The 26,414-nt window shown below is 48.3% G+C and overlaps 2 protein-coding genes across 2 annotated transcripts in view; one reads left to right on the top strand and one right to left on the bottom strand.

The window, feature by feature from the left end:
• Positions 1-2,140: 2,140 nt before the first annotated feature.
• On the top strand, positions 2,141-25,281 carry IL13RA2 (interleukin 13 receptor subunit alpha 2). The gene is made up of 10 exons (XM_037407702.1): positions 2,141-2,691; positions 12,562-12,720; positions 16,249-16,400; positions 18,555-18,708; positions 19,175-19,295; positions 20,848-21,032; positions 22,137-22,294; positions 23,162-23,306; positions 23,948-24,050; positions 24,956-25,281. Exons 1-10 carry the CDS (start codon positions 2,544-2,546, stop codon positions 24,996-24,998), a joined length of 1,368 nt encoding a protein of 455 aa, XP_037263599.1. The 5' UTR covers positions 2,141-2,543; the 3' UTR covers positions 24,999-25,281.
• Positions 12,714-26,414, bottom strand: part of HTR2C (5-hydroxytryptamine receptor 2C) — a 119,482-nt gene continuing 105,781 nt past the window's right edge. The window contains exon 9 of the transcript XR_005107408.1: positions 12,714-16,014. The gene's annotated coding sequence lies outside the window, so the exon portion shown is untranslated. The remainder of the gene's footprint in view (positions 16,015-26,414) is intronic.

Genomic DNA, 26,414 nt, shown 5'->3' with positions numbered 1-26,414 from the left:
CTTTAGACGTAAGAAGTCAGATGTTAGCCAATATTGGTGTGTGTTCAACATGCCCAAGCAGTCTCTAAGGAGGTTGAGCCCTGCCTGCGAGGTGAGACTAGGGCAAACGCTAGTTCCTGCGTACCAGTAACTGATCTGCTGTTGAGCTGTCCCAGCTTGGGTTTATTTTGGTGGGTGGCAGTGCCTCTGACAGCACCCAAGTGTGAGAAGTGCAGCAGAACCACGCTCTCTCCTATTTTTGCTCACTTTGCATGTGGACATAACAGTTATTACAGCAGAAGTGATAATCAACCTCGCTGAAGGTGAACTGTGAATTTGGCGCACAAACTGGCGGGGTGAGAACCATTTATGACAGCGAGGTGTCCTGCTCTGGTCTGCTGAGAGCGGGAAGGGGCTTTCCGGAGCCCTGGCTTGCAGCATCCCTGTAACCTGAAATTGTACAGCAGGGGCTTCAGGTGCTGATCCGCGACAACTGTGTGCTTGAGGACCTAAATCTGCACCCAGCCGTTACAGGGCTAGGGTCTTTATTCAGCACACCGTGGACACTGGGACATGTTTGACTTTCAGTTGCAGAAGTCCTTGGAAGAGGTGGCTTGTTGAGCATGCAGAACTCGTAACGCCCAGTAGTTACTGAGTGGGAACTCAGGCATTTGCTTGCAGTAGTGGCTCTGCAAGGACTGAACTGATAAATCATTGCTTTAGAGCTCTTCAGTAGTGCCTCGATTCATCTTTTCACTGGACTGCTAACTGCACGTTCTCCATGACATCAGTTTTTTGGCTATTTCACATTCCTTTATCTGTGATGAATCAAACATTGTTGATTTATGTTGCAGATACAGTATTTCCTTAGGTTTTTTTACCCCAAGACAGAAAGCCGTGCTGGGTGCAAACGCTGCTCTGTAGGGTTCTCCAAAGGGCACACCCAACACAGCTCCTGTTGAAAAGGATCCTGAGGAGACCTGATGAGAATGGCCCTTCCAGGGCTCTGGCCTTGGAAATCTGCTGGGCTTTCGTAGGTCTTTAAGCAGCGTTATCTTCAGGTTTGATCACGTAGACCCACTTCTTCATCGGTGTAATAAATTGTTGATAAATTATCTGGCAAAAACTTCTGTCCCTAGCATCTCGGGGACGCCCCTGGCCAGAATCAGTCTCTCCCACTACCGGAGTGGCAGGGGCCAGTTCTCAAAGTTCTCTGCCTTTCCAAGCACGTGAGCTGGATCAGCCAGACCACCCCGCCGAGAAGCTCTGTGCACCCTGTCCTTGCCAGACCATGGTCCTGCGGCAGCTGCTGGAGGAAGGTTCTTGCACAGCAATGCTTCGTGGGCAGCAGAGCTGCAAAACGGCTCATGGGTCTCCCCTGGATTACTCTTCCCCTGCTTTTTTCACTGTTACCTAGTGTGTACATGCTCTTGGGCACGTACAGAGATTTCAACACTGACAAAAGAGGCTGGTCTACCTTTTTTCCTTAATCACATTTTCTGTTGCAGAGAAAACCTATGTAAGAGCATCCACAAGCCAAATTATACTGATAAAATCTAACCTCTTCCTGATTTCACTGGCCAATAACCAAGAGATCCCAGTCAGCGCCGGGGAAGACCAACCACTTGGAGTTGCACCTCCCTGGAAAACAGTCCTGCCAGCAGTTCCTCCTTTGGCACTGTAATTTATAGCTGAACTGCCAGCATCTTCTCTTGGGACATGAGGTCTGATCTCTCAGTGAATCAGCTCCATCCCATCATTTTCTGCCTCTGACTGTTTTTTCCGTCTGCTGCATTCCTGTTTGAAAGCAGCAGTCGTCTGACCAGGACCTTGGTGAAAACATACTTCATGGGAAATAACAATGGAGTGAAGCTCTTCAGTGGGAAGAAGGAGCCACGTGCAGTTTGAAAGGACCCAGGGGAAGCAAAGACCAAAATTTCCCATTGGATAAAAAGTTAGTGTTTTACTTTCATACACTTGGGGTTTTTCATTTTTCCCACAAATGAAGCAGTCCAGCGGTCATCTGCCTGCGGAGACTTGCTGGGACACTGAGCATTGGTTCAGGATGTGCAGAGCTGCAGCAGTCACTGTGTTGCGGATTGATGGGAGCTGACAGACCTGTGGTCTCCTGCCAGGATTTTCAAGGTTTTCCCATCTGCTCACCTCGGAGCCCCTAGCCCAGACCTTAGCCCGCAGGGAGCCACTTGCTGCCTGGCTGCTGGGGCTTTGCCTGTAACTGTCCCCACACTGGGATCGCTGCGTTACCAGCAGCCTTGCTGGGGGCTGGCTTGCAGCCAAACCAGAAATTAGTTGGAACCGGCGTATTGCCACAAAACGTTTCGGTTCACGTTAATCGGGGTTTTCTGATCAAATTGCATCTCGCAGCAGAAAATTCCCCCAAACGCTGGTGTGGGGTGGATTGCTGTGTCCCACGTGTGTCGTGCTTGCTTTGCTATCGGCGGGGATGTTGAGCAGACGCCTGCTGTGGGCAGTGAGCAGCAGTTGTCTTCCCTATTTCTTCATGTGCATCCTATGCACAAAACACTTTCAGTCTGGCTGTTCAGATGCAGCTGCTTGAAGCTTACTCTCTAGAAACAGGAGCATATGCAGGGCTTTTTTTCCCGTTTTGCTGTTCCAGTTTTCTTCTTTTAGAACTAGAAAATACTTTGTCTTGCACGTTACCTGGTCAAAGGGAAACCCCAGCGTGTTATGGTAAGCTGTAACTGTGTGATCGGCATTGAATCTCAGCAGCTGCAGCTGCTGCATTTAGCCAAATGGGGTGGGAGGATTTGTCTGCTTTATATTACTTTTTTATTTTATTGTGTGTGTACTTGCCACTCAATGTAGCTGTTCAGGTGTAATGAAGAATACAGATCTATGTATACCAGCATTTCTGTATGAGTTTTAAACAGTTTTCCAGAACTTGTTTTGCAGTGGTGCTGATGTTTGTGTTCTTGAAATAACTTTGGTTGCATCTGCTCAGAGTTCAAGGTGATGCTTGAATTGCAGCTTTTCCGAGAGGCATGTTTATATATTTTGCATGTGTGTGTTTACACCACTGTTGCTTGAACTGAAATGCATCCCATCCCTTGCAAGCCGCATACTGGCTGTTCTGAAATCCTTCCTATGGTCATTCCTAACTTAAGTTTTTTCTCATATTTTTACTTTCATGGGAATATTTAAATAGCTTTTAATATAACTAACAATATTTAGACTTGTGGTAAGTCAGCAATGCCTTGCAGAATTGTTGAGAGGCTGTTCCTGGCGAGGCAGTTATTTTGGGTTAACGCTTGCTCTCTTGGGGGAGCGCTCAAATGATTTGCATCTGAAAAGAACAAACTCATTCAGCATTTTTGGGGTGTCTTTTTTTTTTTTTTTTTTTTTTTTTTTTAAATAGTCTCTTGTCCGTTTGTTCACCATCAGGCCAAACTTTTTGCCTTTAACAAAACATCTAACTAAGCCCCTTTCAGCACCAGTAAGATGTTTATGTGAGAAATAAAGGCTTGGGCTGCTGTTTCCATTGGTGCAGGCCAGCAGCATCCCCTCCAAAGGCACCCTGAGCTCCAGGAAAGCCACCTGCCCCCAGGGCAAATGCTTTTGTATCTCTCTGGGGCTTGCAGCTCAGGGTTCGAGGACCAGTCTGTGATAATGACCTATGTATTGCCTTTTCTGCTGTTTGCCAGCTGCCCTGCTCGTGCCCTGACCCTGTGCTCGTCCCTCTGGATCTGGCTGCCAGATCCTGCTCATGGCAGCAGAGGCTGGATCAGGCTCTGACTGCAAAGTGCCTCCAGGACTGACCAGCCGCATTGGTATGGGGGAAGGACCACTTCTCCTAGCCAGCATCCCGGGCTGCTTGGCTATTCTGGGCTCTCTATGGGATGTACCAGCCCCACGTGTGCTGGGACCCAGCAGTGACTGAGGAGGTGATGGCTGCTCACATCCTGCCCTGGCCAGGGCAGCAGCAATGCTGCATTCCCACTGGAGACAAAGGCAGGAGGCAAAAGTGAAGTGAGTGGGAATTGCCAGATCCCTCAACAGCCCAGGTCAGGGCACTCAGCTGCACAGAATAACTGTCTTTTACACTTACTACTCCCAGCCCAGTGACCGCACCAGAAGGACCTCTGCCAACAGCTCTGTAAACTCTCCAGTACAAGATACTGGCTGGAGTTTAAAAGAAGGAAAGGGAAACTTATTTTGTTTATCCTAAGGGCTCGGAGGCTTGCAGAGGGAAATTCACTTTTAAAAAATAATGCAGAGAGGCAAAAGCCATGAGGTTATTCTGATTTTAAGATGGCCTAAAAGCTGGGATGGAGCACCAGCTCCTTCTGCCATCGATGCTGGTGCCGGCAGAGGCAGCTGATCTCTGCACGCCCGGCACACTGCTTTGCCCATCGCATCTCCCCCATACGTGCTCTTGGGACTGATCTGCAGTGTGCTGCACCGCTGCCAAGCTTGTTTTCCCAGTTACTGTCAAAGCACTTTATGTGAAATGTTTCTGCTTTCATAACAATTCTCTAGACCTTTTTCTTATTTGTCTATTTAATTCTGTAGCAATCTGAAAACAAGATTGGAAGTAATTGCCGCTGTCCTGTGAAACCTGGTGTGTTAAATTAGGAAGATTAAAACTCGCAGGCAGAACGCAAATCTACTTTTGGGGGCGAACGCTGTTGGGGAAAAAAATCGGCACAAGGCAAGGCAGGTGGCAGGTGGGGAGTGGGTTGCTGGTGTGACGCCTGCCACCAGCCGCCCTGCTGGAGGGAGGCTGGGCTGAGACCTGGGCATTCGTCACAGGCCAGGCTGAGCGTGGCCCTGAGTGGGCTCAGCCATCCCAGAAGGAGACCCCCAAGGATGTGGCAGGGCGGGAATTTGATTTTTTTTTTTTTTTTTTTTCCCCTCCCTAGTATTTAGCACTGAGGTAGCTATTGAAAGCCTGGCTGCCGTCTGTCCTGGTGCTCTGGTGACAAAGCTGCTTTTGTGGAAATGCACGAGGCTCCCAGGTTCTCAGCGGGACACTGGCAGCCAGCCTGGGCGCTTGTCTGCTCGCTCCAGCGACTGCAGCTCCAGTGGGTTCCAGAGTACAAAGACTGAAAACCCGTGTGCTGCTCCAGGTAAACTCAGTTTTGCAACTGGGCCCAAAGCCACACAGCGGGAGAGCTTCAGCCAGCTTCTGGGCCGGCTGGGGGACCCCCACATCCACCTGCAGGACCTGATGGGTTTGGTGGGAGGAAGCCAATGGAGGTGGTTTTGTAACTCCTAATGAGCAACCACATGGCCACAGCCTGGTGCCCAGGAGGCTGCGGTTGGCGCCTGCCCGACCTGCGGGACAGGGCAGGACAGTGAGCAATGTATCTTTGGACGTTTTCAGGTTCTCTGCTCTGGACAGGCTCACAGCCCAGTCTGAGTATGAGGTGTTATTTCTGTCTCTGCTTACCTGAGGAGACAAAAATGTTCCTGGAGCAGCCCTAGTCTCCCACCACCTCCAGGCAGCACAAGCCCAAGGCTCTAGGTGGTGAGGAACAGGAGAAACAGGGGAAATGGCACCTTCCTGGGGACCAGGGATGCACAAATCTTCCCTGTAAACCCTGCATCCCCTGGCAGAGCCTGCTGCAGCCACAGGACCCAGTTGCACCCAGTGTTCATGGTGCTGGGACCAGCCAGGCCTGCCAGGGGCAGCCGTGCAGCAGAGCTGTCTCTGCACACATACACAGGCGGCGCTTTGTCCTACTATGCCAGAGCCTTCCTGCTCTGGAGTTAATATTTAGCTCCTTTCGCGTTTCTGTCTGGAGGTGTTTGTGGCCCGTTTACTAGCAGTCGCTGTACTGCCAGCTTTGTGGCTTCATTTCAGTTCTTCTTCTAACGCCCTGGTGCATTTAGCGGCAGAATTTGGGCTCCCGAGTGCCATGCTGTGCTCCTGATCCCCTTCCAGCTCACCAGTCCCCAGCATCCCTGCAACCCTCCCTGCATCCCCAGGCCTGGAGCACATCTTCACCCCAGGCTGGTTCCCAGACGCAGCCACACGTGTTGGTCAGTGCTGTCTAATTCCTCAGTCTGCCTTGTATTATTTTTCTACAAAAATTTTATGTGCACTGGTGTGCCAGGGTAGACCCTTGTCACCAAGTTGTTTATTAAAAGCTGCCCCCGTGCCACGATAATAATGAAATTATTCTCGTGGGCTCTGCTAAAGCCCCAGCCCAAGCCTAGCTGCGTGGGAGGGAGTCAGAGCAAGTCTGTGTGTGGCCAGGGGATAAGCGCAGGTTGTGGGAGAAATTGCTCGAGGAGGAGAAGACAATGAGTTGGTGCAATGTGAGGACAGGATTGTGGATGTTTTGGTCAGGGTGTGCTCCCGAGGCAGGAGACATTCTGCACACAGACAGTTTCGTTGGCAATTACAGGAAACCGAGATGATGGGGACGAGTCAGGGGTGCCTCTTAACGCAGCCTGTGGTGGAGCAAGCTGAAGGGCAGAGGGAGTGCGTGATGTTTGGCTTTGGGCTGGACAGACCTTTCAGGGAACAGAGCTGATTACAGAAAGAAAAGATTTCACGGGTGCAAGCTCCATGGCCGTTGCATTGTTGGCTGAGATGATACAGGCACATTCGAAGAGCTGCTGTCCTCCTTTAAGATGTCTTTTAAGCCAAGATTAGTCCCCAATAGTAGCCATCAACAAAGAAACAGGAAAACCTGGGGTCTCCACTCATCACAAGAATAAACGACACTGAGCATTGCTAAAGAGCCTGGATTCCTTCCACCATTTCCTCAAGTCCCATGGAAGCCCTAAGTGTTTAATTTCTTAATGCAAAGAAGGGATTTTTCTTGCAACACTCGGACTGTTGCCACTGTCACATGCTTCTCTTCCAAGCATGTCTCATCATGGTGACATCCCCTTATCAGTGCAATTCGTAACACTGTGCTGGAGGCCACAGCTCTGTTTGGAATTGCTGAGTATCTTATTCCGGTGACTCGGAAAGAGCTTGTTTAATGCAAGCTGTGCAAAACAGACCGGCTTCCCTGAAACATGAGGCTGTTAAGAGGCTTTTACAAGTCATTGGTTTTTCATGCCATTGGCAATTTCAAAACCATCCTTCGGATCAAATGAAACATGCTGTTTGATATCAAACGGTCTGTTCATAGCTGGAGCCTTTTAGGTTTGATTTTGTCGAATACGAGGGTATTTCTAAACATGGAGCTGAATTGCAAAGTTGAAAGCTTTTATTTTGAACCATCAGATACCAATATTTTAATACAGGAAAGCAAGGGGTTGCTTGACAGAACCGATTTAGCACAGATGGGATGAATGTATCAAATCTACTTTAACCAAAAAGGATGCAGCCCATTTTTTGGACTTAGCTCCGGTAATGATCTTTGCCAACTGCTTTGCCATTTGCCATGAGATGTTTCAGCAACAATGCTGCTCTTCCTTTATTTCCTCAAACAAAATCTAATTGTTAAAAAAGTGCTTTTTAATTTCTGCAGGCACCTGCCCAGCATATCTGTCAGAGGCCAAGGACCCAGCCCAGGGGCTTCTCTGCTCTTTGAAATCTCTTATTCAGCCTGGAGGCACCTTTACAAGTTTGTCTTCCCTGGGCTTTAGCTCTTTTATTAATCTTACACTGTAGAGCAGCTGTGAGGCTCTGGGACATGGCCAGGCTCCTGGAGGAGGAGGAAGCTCCTGTGACGTGTTTGTGAGCACACGGTGACTCCAGGAGTAACTCAGCCGGCTGACAAATCCCAAAAATTCTCATTCATGAGTAAACCAGACAAGTCAGTGATCTGCTAAATACAGTTGTAATGAGGAAAGCAGCCACGTGAACAGGAAAAAAGCCCCCAAGGCTTTTTCTGTTGCTGCGTGCAGGGGTGTCCCGCTGCCAGAACCGTGGGGCTCCGAGGAAAGGTGGGCGCGGGGTGCAGCAGCGGGTGGTGGAGCCCAGCCAGCAGCTGTGGCAGCCACAGGGCTTGGGGATGGCTTGTTGCATGGGGGTTTGCCCACCAGAGTGAGTATGTTTTTATTAACCCCTTCTTCCATGAGCTTGTCATCACCTTATACAGGAGTTTTTTGCAACTTAACCCCATTTGCAGGATAGTTAGGAAGATGCAAATCACCTGCTCGTACCTGCCACGAGGCTCTGGTCTGGCGCGTGCAGGGCTTCACCCTGTTTCCCACAGCTTGCTAGGGCATCGCTGACAGCTACAGTCACCGAGGTCAGTACAAGCCAAGGCCTGAACACCTTTGCAAAGGTGTGCCCTGGGCCACCACGCTCTCTCCCACTCACGGGCTGTGCCTCCACTCAGCATCGCTGGAACACGGCATGAATCCTCCCCAGCTTGCCCTCAGCTGATCTCTTCCAGAACCAGCCTGGGGATGCGTTGCGTTGACAGTGGCAGGGGGAGGAACACAGCAGGAGCATCAGGTATCAGCACAACAGCGCAAGGAGTGGAAGCGTGTCTGTAGTTTGCAAAGGGAGCTGGTTTGGGCAGGAGGGTGGTGGGGGAGGCTGGGTGGGCAGGCACTTCTCACTCACTGCTGCTCCCCCGGTGCTCCAGTGCTGTTGGCTGTGTAGTTCCCTATTGTTCCAAATCCCAACTGTGCTTTTTTCCAGCCTAATTTTCTCAGGAACCGAGACAGTTCTAGCACACAGGAACTGGCATTCACCCTACTGGCAAATGTTTCTCATCTGTTTCAAATGATGTGTCCAGTGTGACCTTTTCTGCTTAAGTAGCTTACACAATGAAAATACATTAACATTAAAACCTAGCTTGCATAACTTTGAAAGCTGGACCATACACGTACCAGCAGCAAGGGAATTTTTTCCCCTGTTCTTTGGAGAAAGAAGAAAATGTCCAGCACTGTGCAACTGCAGTGAAGGGAGAACCCACCCATAACCCCCTCGCCCCAGAAGTCACAGGGCACTCAGGCACTCACACAGGCAACAGGGTTTGCACTACTCATTTCTGCTGCTTTTTGCTTTGGAGAGATGAAAAGCAAGGGGCTGTTCACCTGTTCAGTGGTCACCAACCACGGGCAAAGCCCCCATGTTCTTCCAGGGCTGTTTCCCAACCAAATGCCACCGCAGATCAGGACAGCGGTGGGTCATGGGCTTCCTTGTTCTCTACTTCAGACCTCCCCTTGGCACCCCTAAGGACTAACTGGTCTTCACAGTCCGAGTGCTCTCCTTGCTCTCATCTCTGTTTTCAAAGCTGTGGTCTCACCCAGCACACGGTAGCTGGTGTCTGTTCTGCGAAGTAGCTGCTACAACCAGATGTATGGGATCACTTTTTAGCGTAGTGAAAGGTAAAAAGGTGTGAAATTTTGGTTGCAACTGCCTTGGAAGTTCAAAAGTGCAAAGGGTGGTCGTGATCTTTCCATTGGCACCTACCTTTGCAGCATCCTCTTGGAGCCAGAACCAAATAGCTATGGTGGGATGGGAATGGCTTCACAGCTGAGAAGCGACCGTGCCTCCCCCGGGTCTGCATGGACAATGCAGCAGGCTGGCAGCGCTGCCCTGCCTGTGTGTGCACCGTGAAAGGGAGAGGATAACTCGCAGGTGGAAAGGGGTCTGATCCTGACTTTATTGCTCTAAAACGTTGCTGTTGACTCCAACTGGGAAGCAATGCCCCATTCATGCAGGCATCAGTTCAAACAGCTATACTGTAAGGCTTGTACAGGTGCTTGGAGGGCAGTTTCCTTCCTACAAAGAAACGCTCCTTCGGTTCCTGATGCTGTTTCTCATGGCCTTAGTATGTCTGACCCGTTTCTCACTGTGCCTAAATCTGGCCATGGGAAGATCCAGCCTCAACCACAGCCCGCTGCTTGTTGAGGCACGCACACCACAGCTCCACTCTTTCTGAAACACCCTTTGTTGTCCCTCCTGGGGAGGAGTTGCGGCAACCAACTTCCCTTGACTCATGCAAGGCAACGCGGCGATAACCCACCCGTGTATTGCCGCTCGTGACTGTGGCTGATCCTTTAGCGCAGCAACAGGACTCACGAGAAGTTTTTCCAGGGAGGTGTATTCGGTACCAGAGCTCTCACCTGGGGCAAACCAGGTGTGGCTGAAGACCTGCTCCTTGTAAAGGGTGCCCCAGGCTGGGGGTGAGGGAAGGCTCCCAGGGCGATGCCGGGAAGGAGGGATGGAGTAAGCAGCGACAGGCCAGGCTATACAGGGGTCACGGTGACCAGCTGCACTGATGTGCGTAGCCCACGGCAGAGGAGCAAGGGGATGGATAATTTTATCTATTTCCTGCGGAGCCCTGAGAGGCAGCTGGGTTGGCTCCAGAGCGAGCAGAGGCAGCAAGCTGGGAGGCAGGCACTGCGGTGGGTCAGACCATGGCTGGTGCTGGGGGACCACCAGCCGGATCGCGTGGGCTGGGGTGCTGCGTGGGGCCACAGCTCCCGGGTGCCACAGACAGCTATGTGCTGCTGCGAGGGGCTCCGGCAGACAACTTGCACTGATTATGCCATTTAGTTTTCATTTTAATGAATCCTTTAAACATTTCAAACATATCTCTGACCTTCTTGAGCGCAGTTAGAGCAACAATTAATGCCAGCACCTCATAAATCCCAGCAATGTCCCCTCTGGTGCTAGCTCAGTAAAGGCTCTGATTGTGTGGTGACTGCCATAACATTGCAATGTGGCATCTGACCCCTGGAAAGATCAGGCAGGTCTCTTTAAAAACCTCCAAATTTCTATGAAATGTGAAGTTTTTCAGCAAAGCCGCCGTGAGGCTGCCAAGGAGTTAGGCATTCCGGAGGCAGACAGGCTCCCGTGCACTTAGAAGTCCAGGTAAGAGCACTTTGGTGGTTTAAAATCTTTCTGTGTGAGCCTTTGTCTATTTTTATGTGCCTTGTGAAACCATGCGAATACATTCAAGTTAATTGTACTGGAAATGGAAAAAGCTTCCTCCAGTAACATTCATGTACAGCCCTTGGATGCTGTTCCTCACCAGCTGGGAGTCAGAGCTGCTGCTTTTCCCAGCTCTCCTTACCACTGCGTTCTTGAACTGAATGATGAAAACTTTCTGAGGCAGATAGTTATGCTTACAGCCAGGTTTGTACTGACACAAGTTTTATGTCATGTTCAATATGTTAAGAAGTAATTCTGGTCATTCCTTCTGACTGGAAGTTATCTAGCTGTATATTCTCATTTCACAGTGAAACAGAAAAATTACTGGTATTGCTTATACTTATGTGATGGACTTGGGGGGGGTGTTGCTGTTAATTTAAATTGAAAATTAGTTGTTAAAATTGTTGTGTATTTGTAATTGCTGCCATGTACTGCCAGTTAGAATTTCTGGTTAATTTAAACTTGTCAACCATCCTCCACACACACCCCCTGCACTGTTCCCAGCACAACTTGACTCCTCCAGCTCCCCTGAGCCACTTCTTCTTCAAATGATTTGGGTTTTTTTGGCCCCAATCCTTAGATTTCCCAAGGCCCCTCTGACTTGAAGCTCTGCCATTCAGCTAGGCCCCCCATTTCATATTGTCACATCACAGCCATAGGTGCTGATTAGTAAAGCCATGCTGGAGTATGACCTGGGGCTCCACCTTTTCCAGCCAAGGTGGCGCGGACAATGTAAAGTGAGTTTGTAATCTGAAAGGAGCTTGGTGATGCATGGCATGTTCACGTCGATGTTGTGTTCTTACACAAACAGAGCTCAAGCAGTGGCCCTAAGGTTTCAGAAAGATTGATTTCTGTATATATTCTATATGACTGATCTCTCTCTTCCCCCCCCCCCCCATCTCTCTTCCTAGCTCTATCTACTTATACCTGTATCTACATATAAAATTAAAGAATACATAGATATAGACTCTTTTTACCTGTAATCCATGTACTTTCCGGCACAGGGAAGAAGGCTGGGCTGATGTGTCCATAGGCAATGATTCCTACCCACCTTCAACATGAAATCTGAAGGAAGGAGAACCCTCCCCTGGAAACTTTGCTCCTCTCCCTGTCAGTCCCCATCTTTCCTCCAGCAGACTTGCTCGGGAAGAGAAATTTGTCCCTTTTAGAAATGATCATGACTAAGAAGATCTCTCACAAGCATTCCTACCGTTTCTTTTTTGTTGGAGGGTGAATTAGAAAGGATATTATCTCTCTGCATGTTTATTTCTTTTCTTTTAAGTCACCGAATCCTGAAACAGGAAAGCCAAAAGCACTGATGACAGTTGCATAAGACATGTCTGTTTAATGGTTAAGAAAAAGCTCAGGCATTCTGAGTTGTTTTTTTTTTTTTTTAAAGGAACATGTCATTAGTCCGAGGCACTTCCTATGGCAGGCAGATCATGCTCTTGGCTGCATCACCCTTTCCACAGAAGTTGTGTGGCAGACAGCTTGATGACTGAAGTGCAGGCTGACGTGCCTTCGGAGAATGTGCTTAGCTAGCCAGAAGCTATTTAAAATGAAGCTAAAGTGACCCATGTGTCACTATCCCCAAAAGTTGCAATTAGAAGTCCTTGGGGAAATGATTAATCAGACTTAGTAAACGAGTAAAAAGGCGCTTGTTGTTAGTGCTCACCCTGCAGAGGGAATGCCAGGGCCCCACTAATGCACTGAAGACTTTCAGCTCCTCTTTATTTCTCCAGCCCCCTGGCACGTGTGCCGCAGGACCGCTCCTCTGACGCCGCACACCTTCCCGCGGGGAGCCCCGATGTCCCACCTCGGAATGGCTCTGCGGCGGCTCTGCGCTCTCTCCGTGGCACTGCTGTGGGGCTGCCTGGCATCCACCTCCCACCGCAAGGCAGGTAAGGCCTGGCGTGCCATTCCCGTCGCTGCCTGACGCGTGTTTCACATTAACTCGGGCCCTTTTTGATGTTTGTCCTTCATCCGAAGCTTTTCTTGTGTGTGCGTTACTGTGAGTGGCTGATTTATAAGCCTGTAATTGTGTAAATATATTGCATATTTAGTGGCTATTTTTCTGAGTAACTTCAAAAGGAGCAGAAACTGCCTTTGGTGCGCAGCAAATCTATTGTTTGTGAAATATAAATACTACTTGGGTAGATAAATGCTCCTGAGCATGGTCCCAGCCTGCCAGACTGGGCTAGGTGCAAGGAGTGGGTTTATTCACAACTGCAGAATAACAATCCTGAACAAACACTGCCCTGCAAGCTATCACCCAAGGCAATGGCTTTTCAACCACAATTTGCTTCAAGCCCTCAAGCACCTCTTTGCTGCGCCGCACCTGCAGCCCCAGCTCTCTTGGCCTCTGGTAGCCGGGACTTTGCACCCAAGCGCTTTCCTTCTTCAGAGGGATGGTGAGCAGGTCTGGCCCCTCCTGCCACAGCTGGTGCATGGTGGAGAGGTGAAAACTCGACCAGGAGGTCCTGCCAGCCAGCAGGCATGGGAAGCTGCCAGCATACATGCTGCTGCCACGTCAAGCAAACCAATATTACCTTGAAAATGGGCTTCTCAAAACATGAAAGTCACTTGCACCAGATGTGCGATTTGACCAGCACAGAGATGTGCAGACGTAGAAGATACAGATGGGCACCTGGCAAGCTCCCATTTTTCCACTAGCAACGTTGGTGGAAAATTGCAATACCTCCTGCTGCTTGCAGCACATAAGGCAGCACACGGCGTGGGGTGAGGCAGCGGAAGGCACCTGGGGATAAGCAGGTGGTTCATCATCAAAGCTGCAATGTTGGAGTGAGTGTGCATGGCAGGCAGGAGCCAGTGGCCACGAAGGCCGCAGCTATCTAGCCAGCGCATCGCTATCCCACTCACCACCAGGCAAATCAGGTAGAGACGTTGTTTGTTTTTTATTTTTCCAAGAAACATTCAGGAGCAGCTCTCCTTCAAGACTGGATAATGATAGGGAGTATTTCTAGTCCTGTATTCTGTATGAATGATGGGAGTGAGACTAGTTTGTCATGTAATGTTGCAAAAATTAGAAGCTGGAAGAGGCAGCGCTGACAGTTAAAAAACAATCAAATCCCTGAACACAAGCCACATCCCCAAAAGAATCTTTTCCATTCCCTCTGAAGTCCAATCAAAATGTATTTTACAAGAATTGCTGGTTATAATTGCACTTGTTTTGGAAAAAAATATTGCTGTTTTGTTCAAGTTCAGAACGGAAACATATTTCAGAGCATTATCGCTTCTAGTCAGAAATTCCATTGTTGACCAACCTGATCCTCTTTTGACAGCTTATCACCAGGCTCATGACAAAGGCTAGCAGCTCTTTGCTTCCTCGTTTGGGCATTTAAGCACTCAGGCAGGGGGAGCTTCCCTAGGGCAGGACAGTCCAGCTCGCAGCCCTGCCAGCAGATCTCCTGCAGCCTGTTCGGGATTTATGCACGCCGGCCCCAAACCAGGGTCTGACCCCAGGGCATGGTGCATGGCCATGTGGAAGCCCCTCACCGTGTCAGCCCTGGTGGGCTCTTAGCCTGGGCTGGCAGGTGGGAGGAACCCCCCTCCGCCTTCTCCCCGCTCCCTCCTTGGTGTGGCTAGAAATGGCCATTCTGGATGAGCCACCGACTCGTTTTTAGCAGCTGCAGCTCTTCAAGCACGGTTCCTGCAGACTTGCTGTCCCCCACGCTGCATCTTCCTTTCCTGGAGCCTTTGCACCTTTGTGAAGACCCCGGAGGTGGGTAAGGTGCCCTTGCCTTGCCCTCGCTCCCACCTCTGATGCCCACCAAGAGCCCAGCCTGAGCACTCTGCGCCCCTTTTCCCCCCCTGCCTGCTCTGGGAAACCCGTGCCTGTCTAGCATAGCGATCCCAGACTCTTGCCCCCTGTGGGAACAAGGGGCTGCTGAATAGGAGACAGTGCCTCTGCAGGGCCATGCCCCACTGCCCCTGGACTGCAGCAAGCCCCCCAGCCCCCGGACCCAGGCTGCACTCATGTGACTTCACAGCTGGTCTTTTACAGTTTTACTTATTATGCAGAAAAATACATAAAACTGAATTTTTCTCCAAATTATTATAGTCTATTGTTCCTTGCTCCAGCACTCCCCTAAATCCATTGCCATAATATCTTACTGTGCCATCTAGCATAACAACAAATCTCCCATGGAGCTTTACATGCTGGGAGAAGTGGGATCTTAAGACTGCTGCCTGAGGTGTGTTTCATTTGGGAGAGTTTCCTTAGAAGAAATAAATCCTCCAACGATGTTCTCTGCAAACTTTCCAAGGAACAGATTAAAGTTTAATTTATATCACTGTCTTCCACTGAAAGATGTTATCTGCGTCTGCTTTCACAATGGATTCATTAAAAAAATAAAAGGAAAGAATGTGTAAATTCTGATGAAGACATGAAAAAAGTGGGAGAGAAGCCAGTGGCCTGGAGGACAGGCTCAAACAGAGAAGCGGTGGCAATGCCGGGCTGATGCTGCCAGGAGATGGGCTCCAAATCACCATGAGAAAGGTGTATCATGCAGGGAATATGTAGAAACACAAATGGATAATGTCAGCTCTAGACAGTGGAGAAAAATGACCTTAGGTGTTCCAAAAATTGACATCATTTGAACTAATAAAACTGAATAGCCAGACAGCTTTCCTTATGGGAATAACGGCTCCATACAGAGCTGGGATTTTAGGAAGCATGTCTTAGTATGGAATTAATCCATAATATATGCTGATTTATTAATATATGGCAGCACCTCACAATAGCTTAATAAAAGCCAGATTGACTGTAAAAGTACATTTTTGTATAGCTGATAGATGTCCAAAATAAGAATTATTTAACTGTCTGCTTTTCTGCTTCTGTATGGTTTTTTGTCTTGGTTTTTCATTAATCTTTAATATACTTGAAAAGAATATTTAAAGCAATATGGGTGATTTGTTATGTTTAAGGAATGTAAATTTCCCTGGAAGCATGCTGGGATCTGTCATCCTATGCTGCTGTACATGCTGACTACAATGTTTGCAAGGATGCTTGTCCTGACAGTTGGTAAATATCAGGCGTTAAAAGCAAGTAAATGCAGGACTTGAAAGGGCATCCCAGGGCAGTAGCTTTGCTTAAAACATCTTGAAAAAAGAAAGTCAAAGTTGTGGCATTCTTTGTGGCTTTTCAGTGGTCCTTGAGTGTTTTCTCTGAGTGTCTGCAAAAAAAAAAAATAATAAAAAAATCAGTTTTTCAGGGGGTGGGCAGGAGCAGAGCTTGTGCATGTTTGTTGAGAACAGGCTACGCAATAGCCAGGGCTGGACTGTGCTTCCCTCCACGTCCAGCAGCTGCATTTGTCATCTCATCAAATTTCACGACTACTTTTTTCTTCTTTTTTTTTCCCCCTTTACATCCACACTCTGTTTTACCTGCTGCTTTGTTTTCGATCTAGTTGCTCCCCCACAAGACCTTCAGATCACAGATCCTGGACTCTTAGGTTCTCTCGATGTGGAGTGGAAGCCCCCACCCAACGTACAAACCATCAGTGACTGCACAGTGAGGTATAAGTTTGAATATCGCAACACTGGTGACAGAGACTGGAAGGTAGGACAGAGGACAGTTTAATCCTCTTAAATCCAGGCTATTATCCTGCCTTTAGTTCCGGCAGAAGTTTATATTTGCATTTCAAGAAGGAGTGGTACCAAAGCAGTTCCATGAAAAAGCCAGGCTGTTCCAGTGGTTTGAATCTTTTGCCAGATGGGAATGTGTTTTCCAGCGTAACAGAGGCAGCAGTCAGAAGGGGCTGGTTCTGTCAAAGGGTGTGTGCTTGCTGCCAAAAAATCCCATAATATCTAGTGCCATTCTTCATTGTAAGAGGCACTACACTTTTTAGAAAACCTTTATGGGGCTTGAACTGAAACTCTGTGTCAACAGATCCTTAGGGATGCAAAGCGGTGAATAAATAGAAGATTAAATTTAATTAATTATCCTAATGCTCTAACATTCCCTTTATCCAGAGGGGTGTTTCTAATTACCGTTTACTTCTGTGTTTTAGATACAATTGACTCTAACTGAGCTCTGTGATAAAATTGTCAGTCTTCTCTCATTGCTGTGTAGCTGGCTATAGCAGGCGGACACAGGACAGGAAGGATTGTAGGAATATATTTTGGGAATGCTTAGAAGGTGAAAGTTGCTGCAGTTAGGAAGGTAAATGGAGTGGTGAGAGGAGATATCCAGCAGGAGGCTGTTCGATTGGCACAAGGTACTGAGGAACACATGAAAAATAGGCTGAGGTTGTCCCCCAACAACCCAGACTGGTGTCCTGAAAGAAAGGGAGATTTTTTTTTTTTTTTTTTTGCACAATCCTAAAGTAGGCATGCTAGAGAGCTTCCCAGCTCACGGCACCAGGGAGGGAGCGAAGGAGCAGCCGCATTGGGTTAGCTGTGCTGTGCGCCTCAGCCTCTTGCTGTGAATGGTTTCCGCATGTCCTGCGTGAGCTGGTCATCCACTTCATCTGCTCGAGGCAGCAAAGCCAAGGCTGTCAGGCTGTGCTCAGCCACAGCGCAAACAGGTTTTGGCCCAGCCGTCCCCTGGGAGCCCGCAGAGGTGGAAGAGCACGGTGCCTCCCACCCTGTTTCAGCTGTGGATTGCGATTGCCAGGGCATGGGAAGGGGCTCTTTGACCTGGCACCGGTCATGACGCATGCCACACTCCCAGCCGTGCAGCAGTGTGCAGCTGTGTGGATTCTTTTATGATGATTTTTAACTAGCATTTAAAAAGTACAAAGCAAAAAAAAATTATGCAATTTTAAAAAACATGTCAGAATTCCCTGAATCACAAGTAATAAGTGTCTTATACAAAGCAGATCTAAAAAGTAGAAAAAAAATCAGCTCTTGTACCTTGCCAAAACTTTGACCCCAGATAAGGTCTTGAAGAAAAGTCAGTCTGAAAAAAAACCACAATGAGACATCAGCGGACGCAGGAGTCATCGGCGTCTGTTAGAAACACACAGCTCCACATGGCTCATTCTTATGCCCTGAGACTGCTGACAAAAAAAGCTGACTGCGGGCTGTGCCACCGCGGCTCCCACCGCAGCACGTGTGTGCAGCTCACAGCGTGTCATTTCCATCCCGCTTGGGCCAAGGTGACACCTTGTCTCTCTCATCTTTCGTTGCAACTCTCGCCAAGTTATTTTTCCCTTGCATCAAGTAAGGGGGAGTAAGTCTGGGGTCGGGGAAAAGAGAAACCTTTAGAAGGGGTGCTCAAAAAGTCCCGCAAAGGGCTAAGCCCGGCAGCATGCGGTGACGAGCCCGTGTTGAGTTGCGTGGCTGCTGCTCCCTCCTTGCAGGGTGTGGTTGCACTTCCCATGGGAACCATCAGCTACAAGAGTCATCGTTCCTCCTGTTTCTGATTATCTCGGGTCACAGATAAATGTGTTTTATCTGCATTTATGGTGGTATCCCTCATCGGATCCTCCCTGATATTCCTGGCTGGTGGGGAGCCCTTGAACCATGGTCTGCTCTGCCTTGATGACAAGATGTCCTGTGGGGTGGAGGGACTCAGAGCCAGGGCGCTGGGCAGAGCAGGTGGTACAAGAGTGCTGGAGAAGCACTGGGCAGGAGAAGCAGGACAGAAGTGTAAAGGAACATTAAAGTGCACAAATAAACCTACTTGCAGCTAGAGCAGGAGCAATGTTAGCTAATTCTGCAGCCTACTTAGTGACAAAGGAGGTGCTTATAAAGTCTGTCTTTCAACCAGGTTATTTTTACTAGGAAGCTAAAATTCAGAGTTGGATTTGACCTCAGCAGGACTGCTGAAGTGAAGGTACAGACACTGCTTGAAGGACAGTGTACCAATGACATGGAGGTGCAAAGTGACTGGATTTATGCTACTTTTCAGGTCCCGTTGCAAGGTCAGGAGCAGCCTTCGGTACATGGTGCAGTCTTGCACTTTGCATGAGCCTGTTGCATGAACCACGCTGCTGGCCTGAGGGTTGCTGGATGGATAAGCCATTGCAGGGCTTGTTGAGGTATAAGACACCAGAGCATCTCTGCTTCCACTGGCTGTGGTTGAGGTTACTGGATACGTGGGGCTCGTTACCCTCTGCTCGTACCCCAGCTCTGCTGGGTTGCCCTGCACAAGCTCCACCGCTGAATGAAAAGATCAGTTATGCATCTCTCTGCTCTAAGTAAAGTAAACTGGCTTTTTTAGGAAACAGAGCACTTGGCAGCTAAACTACCTAATAACGGTGACTGGCCTTCTTTTCCTTTTTTGTCTTTCAACTGTAACACACAATTGTTCAAAGATGTAAAATGCTATTTCGGCTGGGCCTGACTGGTACGTTGTGTAATAGTGGTTATTTCCTTCTCAACTGACAGGAAAACTGGAATCAGAGGTTCAGAATTTCCATTGCATCTATCACGACTGGGAATACCTCAAGTGCACTTGGCAACCCGGTCTCCTCGCTCCTCGTGGTGTACATTATGAACTCTATTATTGGTATGTATCAGCAAAATAGAAAAACATCCAGGCAGTGATCAAGTGAACCTCTCAGAATACTAAAATGCCACAGAAAATATACTTTTATAGCTGGCAATGCTATTACACTACCCACCCAGAGTGAGCCGAAATAATGCTCTAAGCAACACGTGCCTTCTAGCAAGGAAATACCAAATCCCTGCTTCCTTCCTTAAAATCAGGCTCATGCTGACCTTCTACAGGGCGTACCTTCTCCCTTCCTTCTTTCCCTTTTATTTACCCCTGTGGAGTGCTTTCTGCATGTTGTCCATCATGAAGCCCTGTGCTTTCCCTTTGCTGAACGCACCTGGATCGTTCTGACTGCGTTTCCCTTAATCGCAGTGTATATATCTCTATAGGACAGGTTTCAGCAGAAGGTTGCCAAGCTCAGTGAACCCTATACAAAGAGCAGGGCTTCTTGGCAACTAAGAGGTTTAGTCTTCAGCTATATTTTCATAGCCTTAGCACACCTCACACAAGTAAACATGCTGCCAAAAGGTAGTAATAACGCATGTTTTTCAGTGGTTTCTTTTATTCTGCTGCCAAATGATTCTGTTCTGCAAGAAAAACAAAGCTAGACTTAGTGGTTTTGGACAAAGTAAATGCTGTATTTGTGCTTCAATTCCTATGATACTATGGCAAGGCTGACTAGTTATGAAATCATTGGGTTTCATGCCTTTGGGCTACATGTAGGAAACTAGCTGCTTTTTAAAAATAGTTTCTATGGAGCTTTTGCTTGGAAATAGTCTTCAAAGTCTTCAGAGCAGAAACACTGATTTAAAACCATTTTGCGAACTACAAAGGTCTGCTTGAAGGAAACTATGGAAATTCATTATTTGTCCCTAAACAAACCCCACAAAACCCCCCAACAAAAAAAAACCACCCTTATTTAACTGCCTGTAACAAACCCAGGCATTTGGATCTGTGTCCCGTTGTATGACGAGAGTGGATGGGAACACAGCCATGGCATCCTTTGATCCTTGTGAGTTAATTTTTATAGCGCTACCACATGAAGTTCCCACCCCCCCCCACCCCCCCCCGACATAATGTGCTGCTCAGGGAGACTTTCATTAGGTGTAGAGTACAGAGGCCAGATTCAGCTCTGCCTCAAGGGCACTGATCCAGCAGGAGTCTTAGAAGGTGCTATGAAACACCACTTAGTATTTCCAGGATGGGGCCAGCAGCTAAGCTTCAGGGAGTGGCCCCCAAAAACAGGAGGCACTTTGAGAGGAGAGTTCTGGTTGCACATTAGCTAATAACCAGCAAACCCCTTCCTTGCTCCCAGCCCTGGGTTTCCGTTACATGCTTATGTAGATGCATGTTTTTTTCTCCTCCCCACACTTTTTCCATAGTAGGAGTCCAGGTGACTGATGCATAACACTGTGCTTTGGACCACTTGCGAAAGGTAGGTAGGATATAGGTGATGCTCAAGGCTTAGGTCCATTCTTAAAAAAAAAAAAAAGGTCTTATCCAAGGAGTAACTACCATTGCTTTGGTTATTTTTTTTCTTTCTGTTTTCCTAATACCTCACTAGGTATGAGGGGCTGGACCGCGCAGCACAGTGTGATGACTATATTCAGGATCACGGTATAAACATCGGCTGCACGTTGCAAAATCTGAGCCAGGCAGAATATAAGGATCTGAGCATTTGTGTCAACGGCTCAGCGGCAGCCACTCTGCTACGGCCATTGTACATCACCCTTCGCCTTCACAACCTAGGTAACAGTGGCAGGAAAGCAGCAGGGTTCTGGGGACCCCCCACGGTCACCACACAGCCAAGGCTCACATCTTGCACAAAAGGGGATCAAGCAAATGTGTGCTCTTGTAGGTGGGTGGCTGTAACGTGTCTGGGTGGATTTCACCCCGGAGAAGGGTCTGTGCCATGTGCCACACAGGACTTTAGTTTTTCCAGCAGTGTTTGTAGGTGAGCAGCACTGCTCAGTGCCCACCCTGGAGAGACAGTGGGTACCTCCAAGGGCTGCACTCAGCAGCTGGACAGTTCGGGACATAAATGGTCTGCTGAGCAGATGGCAGAGCAGCTATGGGGTTTTTGGCTCTAGCAGCACTGCCACAGAGGTGGCTTCATTTACTGCTGCTGGAATTGAAACTGCTGCTCTGCTCCTGCAAGCACAGGAAGGACGTTTGGGCTTTGCTGTTCAAACCAAGCTAAGGGCTGGGGAGAATTGATGTGATGGGGTCTGCCCAAGCGAAGGTGGACTTCAAACCCATCAGAGACAGGGGAAAGGAAGAAATCACAGCATGATGTATGACCTGGTACATGTACTCACTCATTACTAATGAGTACTTACCATGCTGATGCATTTACCCCCATGTGACTGTCAAGGGGATAAATAGCTAGTCCTCCAGTTAAGCCACTGGGCTAATAAGCAGGATTTCTGGATTCAGTTAGCGCTGACATGCGCTCCATGTGTGGCTTTGGACATCTGACAGAAACCAGAGCTTTTCTGGGGATGCAGTGTCGGGCCAACACTGTTGCGGTGCCTCACGACAGGGACCGAGGCTTCCCTTGGGCTGCCCTGCTGCACTGCCAGGGGAACGTGCCGAGCACAATGCTCACACCCCAGTGTTCCAAAACCCCTGCGCTGCAGCCCAGAGCAAGGACCTAGCCCAGCCCACGTGCCAAGTTACGATAAATAACCCATCCTCCAGCCTCCGTGACATCCTGCTCCTGCATCACCGTGGTTGATGGTAATGGGGGCTCAGAATTCCAGAGGTTGGTGGTGATTAACCAAAGCCTTTCCCAGGAGGGCCTGTTTGATTGCACCTCTTGAACCTTCTCTCCTTTTGTTCCCTCCCTCACAGCAAAGCCCTCACCCCCGAAACATCTGGTGGTTTCCATGTCTGCATCTGAGGAGCTCCACGTGGCATGGAGCCCACCGGGTGGCGAAACACCACCCCAGTGCCTGGAGTATGAGGTTCAGCTGACAGAAGATGCGAGGGGGGCCAAGGCTGCCTGGGCGGTAGGGACAACACACACCGTGCCCTGGGGGGGGAAGGGGGGGAGCCCTGGCTGCTGGTCGGCGGTGGGGACACACACCAGGACACTGAATTGCAGTCCATGTGTCAGCTACCTCGCACACAGACTGCGCGGAGACGGCAGCTGCTGCTGCCCGTGGGAAACGCTGACCGGCTGGTCCATGACACACGTTCCTACTTAACACCCTGACCCCCCACCGCAGCATCTGCTTTAGCAGTAACAGATCCCAGCACAAGCCTCTGAGCAAGGACTGCCTCAGGTTTCCTGCCTGTTACCTCGGGAAGCTCTCGTCAGGGAAGTTTAGAGGTTGCTGTGGTTTTTTTTCCTGAATATTGTGGCACAACTTGGCCCAGTGAAACTATAATTCTAATCTCTCCAAAGAAGTGGCCTGGGACACAACATGTCCTTTCCGCGTGGTGCTTTTCCCTTTTGCATTACCCAGGTGCAGTTTTGACAGCAAAGATGGCAAGAACTGATTAGTCATAGGGGATATCTGAAGGACATTTCTTTAATTGCTATATTCTACACATGAGTTTTCTTAGCTAATTTAAGGAAGGATTCCATAAATTAACAGGCATAAATGGCAACATACATGATGGCACTGCCCAGACTGTGTGTATTTTCGGCAGTTTTATCTCCATAATCATTTTATTGGCATTAGCTGGTTCAAAGCTATTATGATATCATTTAAAACTGCCAAAACATAATCTAGGGGTTTGTAGAGCCTGGAGACTATATTGAGAAACATCAGGCCATGCCAGAGAGCTACTGGTGGTGGCAGCACATAATTTCTTGACGGTGGTTCTCTGTTTGTTTTTTTGTTTTTTTGTTTTTTTTTTTTTTTTCTTAGTCTGTGTCAACCCAAATGGAGACCGCTTTAACAATTTCCAGAGCAAATCAAAGCCGCATTTCATGTGTTCGTGTCAGGGGGAGAACAAACATTTTCTGTGCTGACCAGGGCTTTTGGAGCGAATGGACACAGGAGTGTTTCTCTGGTATGGAACCCAAAGTAACCAGCATTTCCTATACATCCTCTACACAGCCTGTTTGGGACCAAGCGCTGATAGCTGCCACGGGCATCTGCGGGTGTCCAGCACTGGAGGGGGGAGCCTGGTTTAGTTACACCCTCAGCTTAGTCCGGCACAGCCATTCCTACAGCTTTGCATCTCCAGTGCGCTTAGCAGGCAAGCCCAAAATATTAATGCTTCTGCTCTGGCACCTTTCCCTGCTGCGCAGGGACAGCTGTGATGGAGGAGTGACTGGTTCGCGAGAGGGCATGTGGTACTCAGAGCTTCTCTTCAGGACATCCTCCTGTCTGCCCCACACCACAGATCAGCTGCTTTGCACCCTGTAGGCTCTATAGGGCTGTCCCCACGTGCACTGGCTCTGCTGCAAGACGCAGGAGGCAGGGAAGAGGCACATAGCAGTGGCTACATATATATGCAGGATGTATGTTACCTTGAAGGCAGTATGTTACCCTATACAGTAACATATACCTGTCATATATCTGTAATAAAGACATAAATAAATAAATGTAGGGTAACAAAGTTTGTATCCGAGCCCAGGCTTTGTAAGAGGTAATATGACCCAATCTGGAAGCTAGTGTTTTCTTATTTGCTATCATTTGTCTTTGCAGTGTCCAGAAAAGAAGACAAGCAACTATTTATCCTCATTCCACTCATTCTGAGTTTGTCAAGTAGCCTCATGGTATTTATGTTGATTGGCCAGTGCAAGAAAAGGTAAGCACCAAGGCAGCCTGTCCCTGCAATGTGCTTTTATGTGGGTGTCTCAGACTACAGTTATAAATGACATGACGTATTAAATACTAAGAGCCAAACATTAATGCTCTAAGATTGGACACCACACAACAGTTTATTTTCAGGAAACAGCCCTGTAAGTGTGGCTGTTTCTGATATGAAATGCCTTATAACAACCCATAAACTCACAGTAGAGACCCAAATCCTGCTCATGCAATCCAGCCTGCTTCTGTTAAATACAACAAAGTTACTTGCGTGCACAGCAGCACAAATAATGCCATTATCTTGCCCCAAACCACTCATGCAGCAGAGATTTGTACTGGTTGTGTTAAAGAAGTACCATTTTTATGGGCTAAGGCCTCATTATCTTTGCACTCCCATCCCAGTTGTTTGCATTCATGTCAATGATGGCACATGGGGAAAGCAGATGCAGCGGATGAGTTTGCCCATATCCGCATTATTGGTACTGATGACATTTTCTTCAGGCCTGAAGGATCACTTAGAACTGATCCCCTGGTGCTGATAACTATTATCTTTTCCTTATGGCCATATAATGTAAGCAGGTGGATAGCTTTTCTAATATGCCTTTTAAGGCCTCACTGATGAGGGAGAATTGGCTATAGAAATATTGTCCTCAGAGATGAACCAACACCTATTTGGTAGCTGAATGCGTGGAGTCTGAGACACACACTCCATCTTTCTTTTGTATCCGCCTTTCAAATGTTTGGGTTCATGAAATTCAACGAAGTGTAGATGCTAGCAAGAAGACTGTGGAAAGCAAATGCGTCCCGCCTTGCCATTGGGATGCAGCGATGTGTGACAGGGATGCTGTAGTGTGTCCACAGCTGTCTCTCGGTGCTGGGAATAACAGGCTGTGCCCATTTCAGATCCCCAGCAGGAAAGCCATTGCATGCATCTGTGGGATGCTAGCTCTGCTTGCGACTGCTGTACCGCTTGTGTTTGATGGAGCGCTTTCAGAACATCATCCCAAGGACAGCCGAGAAGCCCTGAGCTTTCTATAGCCCATGTGGGTCTTCCCTACCTGCTGCCATTTGCAAGGCTGGTGACTGCAATTCAAGTCCTCAACAGGCCCAGGAAAACATTGGAGGAGTTTTAAACTGACTCTGGAGCAAGCTGTTTCTGATAACAGGGCAAGGGAGAAAAAAGAGGCAGTGGAAACTGCCATGAATAAAGATAACATGTTGTTCTGTGGGTTTGGGTTTTTTTTTTTTTTTTTAAGGACTCTGTCAACAGGACACGCGCTGAAGGGCAGCACCACGCACACAATGCTAGGTACAAACCCCTGCATCCAGCTACCGTACCCCACCTCGCTCTCACCACGTCCTCCTAGTCCCCAAACACGCAGCCTGCTGAGAGCACCTAAATGCTGAACGTGAGCTACTTGAGCTATTTTTTTCATTAATTAATATGCCTTATCTGTTGCCAAGCTGAAGTGCGGAGGCCTTGAGAGAAACTTTCACTGTAAAAAGGCACGATCACAGCTACTGCAAAAGACAGATGCTTCAGAGGAGAAGTGAGGGTTACTCTGGCAAAGGCAGTGTGGGAACTTCTCTAGGAAGCAGGCACTGGTACCAGAATTCAATGAAACATCCAAGACGTCTCTTAACACCATGTATTCAGCTGATTACATTCCTGACTGATTTTTAAGGAACCATTCCCTATGATGCTGATTAAAAAATAATAATTAAAAAAAAAAAAAATCAGCAGTAGATGAGACACTGTCCTCCAAGCCCATTCTGATGGGGTTTTTTTGGCCAAAGAACTACCCAACTCAAACCCAGAGGTTTAGTGTGCCTTCATCTCATCTGAACAACCCAGAAAACATTTTTTCTTTCAGGAGGATTTATTCAAAATGGGAATTTCTAGTGAACAGTGGAAGCTCAGAGAGAAAACCAGGTTTGTGTCAATCAGCTATGTAAAGAGCCATGCTAATCCAATCAGGCACAAAACAACACAGCAAGTGCTGTCTTACACATCCAACTGCAAAATTATTCAATCACTCTCAGCTGCTTCCACTGCTAAATGGGCAACCACCCAATGTTATTTGGGGAGCAACCAAGGGAGGAAAGCACCAGAAAAAAGGGTCTATGCACAGACTGGAGCAGAAATCAAGTTTCCTGGCTGTTGTTATTTTGAGGAGACACAACCTTTGCCTCTGCTATCTCCTGCAGCTTCTGGTCAGCCAACCTGGGATGGCTTTAGGTTTTAAAATACCTTTGAGCATGGAAATACTGTGTATTTCACATACTTGATGAATGCAGCACATTAGAATTGGAGAAGGAAGCTTGCAAGGCCGACTGATCTAACAGTAGTTGTAGGAAATGT

Source organism: Falco rusticolus, chromosome 14 (genome assembly GCF_015220075.1).
Source record: "Falco rusticolus isolate bFalRus1 chromosome 14, bFalRus1.pri, whole genome shotgun sequence".
NCBI classification, from domain to species: domain Eukaryota; kingdom Metazoa; phylum Chordata; class Aves; order Falconiformes; family Falconidae; genus Falco; species Falco rusticolus.
This window is presented reverse-complemented; position numbering and strand designations above follow the sequence as displayed.